Source organism: Hypomesus nipponensis, chromosome 17 (genome assembly GCF_054491055.1).
Source record: "Hypomesus nipponensis isolate SF chromosome 17, ASM5449105v1, whole genome shotgun sequence".
NCBI lineage: Eukaryota > Metazoa > Chordata > Actinopteri > Osmeriformes > Osmeridae > Hypomesus > Hypomesus nipponensis.
Window position 1 is genome coordinate 529,986 of NC_140377.1, and position 6,428 is coordinate 536,413.

The 6,428-nt window shown below is 45.6% G+C and overlaps 1 protein-coding gene across 1 annotated transcript; it reads right to left on the reverse strand.

Moving 5' to 3' along the window:
- Positions 1-1,450, reverse strand: LOC146252797 (parvalbumin-7-like). Its single transcript, XM_084676888.1, has 4 exons — positions 1,380-1,450; positions 871-1,003; positions 671-780; positions 1-486 (listed from the first exon to the last, which is right to left on the reverse strand). The coding sequence occupies exons 1-4, from the start codon at positions 1,438-1,440 to the stop codon at positions 461-463; spliced, it is 330 nt and encodes a 109-aa protein (XP_084533014.1). The 5' UTR covers positions 1,441-1,450; the 3' UTR covers positions 1-460.
- Positions 1,451-6,428: the final 4,978 nt, after the last annotated feature.

Here is a 6,428-nt window from a genome sequence, read left to right on the forward strand (position 1 = left end):
TATTGTTATTTTGTTCTTTCACAGCTTGACTTATTTCAATGTTTGTTAATTATTTTCATTTTTACAACAGCTCATGAGCAGAGAATGGTGGGAGGGTAGGAGAGGAGCAGAAGTAGAATAGATAAAGTGAAACTGAAACAGTGTAGAGAGGGACTCTCTTGATATATCTAATGTACATTAACAGGAGGTTTAGCTTGTCCGGCAGTGTGATCATCTACACATCAACAGAAAAGCAAACATTGTATAAAACCGGAAAATGAACAAGATGATTATGGGTGGCACAGAGATCTGAGAGACACAACTCTCTTACTCTAGAGCAGGTGTGCGCTGAGAGGAGAGAGCTAGATGTCGGACAGGTCAGAGGGGTGAGGGAGGAGGAAGAGAGTCGTGTTGGGGGTGTGGGCAACAGTCTGGGAGCAGGTGTTGGGTGGGGGAGCCCTACTCCGCAGGGAGGTAACTGTTACTGGTGCACCAGGGCAGTGAACTCTGAAAGAGAGGATGAGACAGTGTGGTTGGTACTCTGAGAGAAGAAAAACACTAGAAACATCATCCACAAAATCTCCAGTCCTTAGATATGGTGATAAATACAGTAGGCTTATATTCTGCCTCAGAACCAGAGCCTTTGTGTGAGACACATGATTTAAGGGACCAGGTAAAAAGGGACAGAGACCTTCAATGCCAATCTTGCCATCTCCATCTTTGTCAGCTGCCTGTAGGAATGCTTTGGTTTCCTTATCGGTCAGGTCCCTTCCCTCAGGGGAAAATTCCTTCAGTACGGTTCTGAGGAGAGAACAGCAGTGAGAGCGTGACTGTAGTGAGTGGATGCCGGTGTGTGTGGGTGTGTCGGCCATTAAGGTACGATGTGATTACTTTAGCTCCTTCTCCTCTATGAAGCCGCTGTTGTCAGCATCCAGTACCAGGAAGACCTTCTTAACATCATCAGCTGACTTGGCCTTCAGACCCACCATCTCAAAGAACTTCTTATGGTCGAAGGAATCAGCAGCTGTACACACACACACACACACGTCAGCAGAAAGGGACACTCCCAGCTGCTGGTCACATACAGATGTCAGGCCACCAGCATGTTCACCTTTAAAGGCCAAATGTTACTGGAAAACAATGGAAACCACCATAAATACAAGGTGAATTACAGACTGCTGGGACACAGACTCTGTCTGTGGAGGGTTAGGAAAGACGTGGTGGCTGGAGGTCCGGTCTCTTCCAGGTCAGGGACCTCAGTGGGTCAGTTCCTATGTTGGAGTGTGAAAGGTTTGTACTGTGTGTGTGTGTGTGTGTGTGTGTGTGTGTGGTGAACCTAGGGGCTGTAGCTGTGTTCATCACATTGTAGTTAGGAAGCAAATGAACAGAAGATCCCAAACCTGCAAATGCTGCCAGGGCTTTCTTGATGTCATCAGCGTTGAGGATACTGTTCAGGGCCATCTTACTTCTGGAACTTGAGAGAGAGGAAGGAGGAGGGAGGGAGGGAGGGGTTGGTCAGGGTGAAGGTCATAAACAAGGCCAACCAAGAGCAAAGGAGCACAGACACAATGCTGCTGCTGTGTGACTTGGCTTTGAAGTTGATGTGGGATGAAGTCTCTTTGTGTCCCCACATACATTTGGAAACACTATTTTACTGACAGCTTGGTCGATCCTCTATCATCCGGTAGGTTAGAAAAACATACAAACATGATTAGGGTACTAACTCACCAGTAGTACTACTAGCAACTGTTAAGTAATACTGCTGCTATGATGATCAAGGACAAATCACACTGATAAGCTACACAGTGATCCTATCAGCATTATAATACGTGATCTGTTCAGAGCATGTGCACAGTATTGATCACACAACTGGTGTGAGGGAGAGAGAGAGAGACAGATGGAGAGAAAGACGGGGTTAGGGGCGTGTCAGTTACAACAACACCACAGAGCAAAGGGCAGGTAAGATAAGACCGTAAAGATGCATTATGGGATTGTTTGGGGGTTTATCACAAACGCGTCTTATCTCATGTCAGTTACCATGAACCGTCACCATGACATCCCCAGGCCTCCCTAACCCAACTCCAGAGACTCTGGGGAGCCGAGGATACAAACTGCAGTGTCTCCATCTCTGGAATAAACGGCCAAAGTTGATTATTAATAATCTTATGTAAATGTCAAACATGTCAACAAATAATGAGAATATTGCATAATTTACATAAAGCATTAGAGAATAATAAAAAATGCTAATTGCTTAAGTCCTGGCTTTAGCGTTTGATAGCATCGTTATTTTGAAGTCATACATATTTCATAGTGACACACGAATGCAGCGTTATTTGTTTTTCTTGGTAATGAACGGAGGCCATATCTACTAAAACAGTTCACTGCGTACATGAATATTCATGAACAGCGTGCATCCATGAGCACATGTAAATGCACCACTTTTACTCAAACCCCAATGAGCCAGGGGAGAAAGGGAGTTTCTACCGTATCAGCAGTTTCCAGCCAACACCTCTTCCTCTACAGGGGGACAGATAGGGAGCGCAGAGGCGTACACTTGACCCAGTAGACTATCTTGCTATGGATTATTACGGTTTGACCTTGAGGCGAAAAAGCCGGTAATAAAAACTGCACCTAAAAAAACTGAAATAAAAACGCATAAGTGTTTCATATTTCCCTGGTAGTTAAACCCCCAGTTACTGCAAAGCACCTGCCCTGTTGATATACTGCATGTGAGTTCGGTTTTTATCTAAGGACAGAATACAAGAATGTGCATTTAAAGTTTGCAGACATGGATACAACCATCTTTTAGATGTACAGCATATGTATCCTAAATAAACTCATTCATTTACCCATTTTGATCAAGTGAACGAGTCTGCCTCCACTCCCCCATCATCTCCCACTCCCTAGCTTCTCCTCTCTGGGAAGCAACACCCAGAGGACTGCCATCCCCCGTCCATATCCACATCCTGACATCAGAAGTGCTCAATCTTTTTGAACTCTTTCTTGCCTCAGTCTTTTCCTCCGTCTAAGTCCCGGCTCAGACAGGGAGGGAGGTGAAGGAGTGAAAAGGAGGGAAGCCAGTACTGACATCCACCACAGTGATAAAGACTGCAGGTCTACACGTCACTAAAGAGCAGTTGTCTTCATGTAATTATATAGAGGGGGAATCGATGTGTGGTTGGAAATATACAAAAATACAAAAAGTTTCTAAAAAAACGTTTGTGTCGTGAAAATTGTTTTCCAAGTTTAAAATGGCAAAAAATAAAAAATATTGAAAGGTTTGGGAAAAAAAGTTTTGAAACTGTTAAATTGTTTCTAAATATTGTTGTGTCGTGTGTGAAAAAATAAATAATTCAAAAAGGTTAAAAATTTTAAAAAGTTTTTAAATGTTGAAAAATAACATTGGAAACATTTGTTTTGAGGTGGGTCATGTGACCGTGTCTTCACAGACAATCTATCCTTACATTGACTCGCCTTGATGATGTCACATCTCACACTGAGATCCACTTCCTGTGCCCAAGCCCAGAGTGAATACATTCACGAGACTTCACAGAGAAAACAAAGGCGAGTTATTCTTAGGATGATAGAGGATAAAACAGAAAGGAGAGAATTCCAAGGAGAGAAAGAGACAGACCGTGAAAGGGGATGTTCCTTTGAAGCAGTCTGTAAGCCATGCTAATGCAGACCCAGCCTGGGTATCTTTGAAAGTACCAGGCTCTGGAACCCCAGGCTCTGGAACCCCAGGCTCTGGAACCCCGGGCTCTGGAACCCCGAGCTCTGGAACCCCGGGCTCTGGAACCCCAGGCTCTGGAACCCCAGGCTCTGGAACCCCGGGCTCTGGAACCCCGGGCTCTGGAACCCCGGGCTCTGGAACCCCGGGCTCAGGAACCCCGGGCCTGGCTCAGTCAGCCCTGGCCTGGTGGAGCAGCCACACACAGACAGACCCTCGCCCCACCGTTACAGCTCTCTGTTTGAGCACTGCCTCGGAGCGGGAAGGCTCAGATAAAAAGATGAGACGGTGAGCAATAGAGAGATGGAGAGGACATTAAAAGAGGAGAGAGGGGAGAGAGGAAGACAAAGGTAGGAAATAGAGATGGGCAGAGATCTTTGAACAAAAGGAAAAAAGAAATTGTGCGATACAAAAAGGGAAGAAAGAGAGGATGGATATGGTGAGAAATAAAGATGGACAAGGGCAGACATAACATCTGACAGTCACTGTGAGAGCAGCAAGATGGGGAAGAAATGGAAAAAAGGAGTTGTTTAATAATGGAGCTAATGGAAGTCCAGGCTATGTGGTCGTGCACGGAGGCGCCAGTGAGTTTCTATCTGTGTGTGCGGCAACAAGATGAATGACCTGTGCTTCTCTGCCCCATCAGGACTTGTAATGATGTAACATTTGGCACCTGAAGCACATTCTGATGCACCAGCCTCCTGGACGTCCCTGGGACTGAGATTATGGACACTCCCTGCTCACTAGGAGGAGAAACGCCCAGAGCCACAGGAAGAAGGATGAGCTGCCAGGAGAGGAGAGGAGTGCTGTGTGTGGGAGGAGGAGAGGGGAGAGGAGTGCTGTGTGTGGGAGGAGGAGAGGGGAGAGTAATGCTGTGTGTGGGAGGAGGAGAGGGGAGAGGAGTGCTGTGTGTGGGAGGAGGAGAGGGGAGAGGGGAGAGGAAGGGAGCAGAGAAATGAGGGGAGGAGGACGCATTAGACAGGAGGACAGGTGAGGTGTGATTTATGGAAATACGTCAGTCTGCAGGTAAAGCAACATAAAGAAAGACCAGAAACGTAGTCAACAACCAAGAATCCAAGACATTAAAGAACACTGATCAACTCCTCCTCACCAGCAGCAACAGCGTTGCGTATGGAAAACATTAATCTTTCAAATATATCTAGTATAAATCATAGCATCAATTATTGAGAAGCTCCAAGTGCAGTCGGGAGGATGTGGGGTTGGTGTGGCAGCCTTGTAACTCTCCCAAGATCTAGTGCTGGGCATGACACAGGGAGGTGTGAATTCATGCCACAGGTGTCTGGGGAGAGGGATGGCAGGCTCTGGGAGACTAGAGTTTAATCAGAAAGATAAGAAGGAGAGAGGGAGAGAGAGAGAGAGAGAGAGAGAGAGAGAGAGAGAAAGAAGGAGAAAGGGGGAGAGAGAGGTGGGGGGGATGGAGGGACAGAGGAAAGGACACACAGAAAAAGAGTGAAAGAAAAAGATGTAGGGAGGAGAAAAAGAGAGATCATGAAATGAAGTGAGAGAGTGAAGACAAAGGAAAGAGATGAGGGAGAGAGAGAGAGAGAGAGAGAGGTGGAGGAGAGAGCAGGAGGGCCAAAACAAAAAGAGAGAGGTAGAGCGAGACAGGAACAGAAGCAAGTGAGCAGGGCAACAGAGTGGTGGTGAGAAAGATTCTGTCAACTAATGACCTTCAGAAATGGATATTGCCGCCAGCGACTCTAGAATGCAGAGAAAGTAGAAAGCGAACCACAGTTCAAACCCTAACCAACATCAGTCAGCCAGTGCTGACACGTTCGCTCCATAATAAAACATTTGTCTTTCCTAAAACCTCACAGTAAAAAAAAGTTGTACAATGATTGTACAGGTGTTCATGCTAGCACTGGTCTTCTTTTTGATTTGGCAACATCATTCTGTTAGTGTTCTATCAGAGGAGCAAGGCAGACAGCCAGAACCTCTCTCTCTTTCACTGTAGGAGGATAGTAGACTATTCTACAACTGACACTTTGCATGAGATGCATGAGATCACACACACGTACATATGTGCACACACACACACACACACCTACTCTACCATAGATTATGGATGCAGCAAGTAACTGATTTTACTATGGAATGCAATTAATTTAATTTTGATAACCGAGTCCCCGAGTTGAATGACCTTTTAACATGGCAGAGAAGAGGACTGGTTCGGTAGTGGAAGGTATGTAATTTTTTATTTGCAACTATTGTTAATTGTTGTTTGGGTATATTATTTTACTCTATAATCTATGTAAACTGTGGACAAACTATTGGCAGGCACTCACACACTGTAATTAAGCCAAGTGAATGTACTGGCCTATCTGAGCATCCAGCCTCCCCTGCCCACATCCCTGAGTAGCAGTGCATTGTGGGTCTAATGACGAGCGTACCTATCAGTGAGCAAAGCTGTGGCAGCATTATCCACTTTGCAGGAACCTCTTCATAGGCCAGTCATTGGCTCTGTGATTTACATGAAACCTGTGTGTTCTGGCTCAGGGCTGGAGACTGTGTGTTTTATATTTCCTCTCCTGATCTTATCTATGAAGACTCATAGTGTGTCCAATTTCAGCTCTGGGTGGAATGAAAGCATTGCTTCACATTCATTCATGAATTGACTCCTTCCATCTCAATGGGCGAGCAAGAGAGGGTTGCAGCTGCTGTCTTTTTGGGTGTTCTGTTGGGTGTGTTCTGTTGGGTG

Excerpts from the sequence above, each read along its gene's own strand:
- LOC146252797 (XM_084676888.1), bottom strand. The coding sequence starts at position 1,440 with ATGGCCCTGAACAGTATCCTCAACGCTGATGACATCAAGAAAGCCCTG. Across the intron at positions 1,004-1,379 it reads AGCCCTGGCAGCATTTGCAG|CTGCTGATTCCTTCGACCAT; the intron begins GTTTGGGATCTT and ends GTGTGTGTACAG. Across the intron at positions 781-870 it reads ATAGAGGAGAAGGAGCTAAA|AACCGTACTGAAGGAATTTT; the intron begins GTAATCACATCG and ends TTCTCTCCTCAG.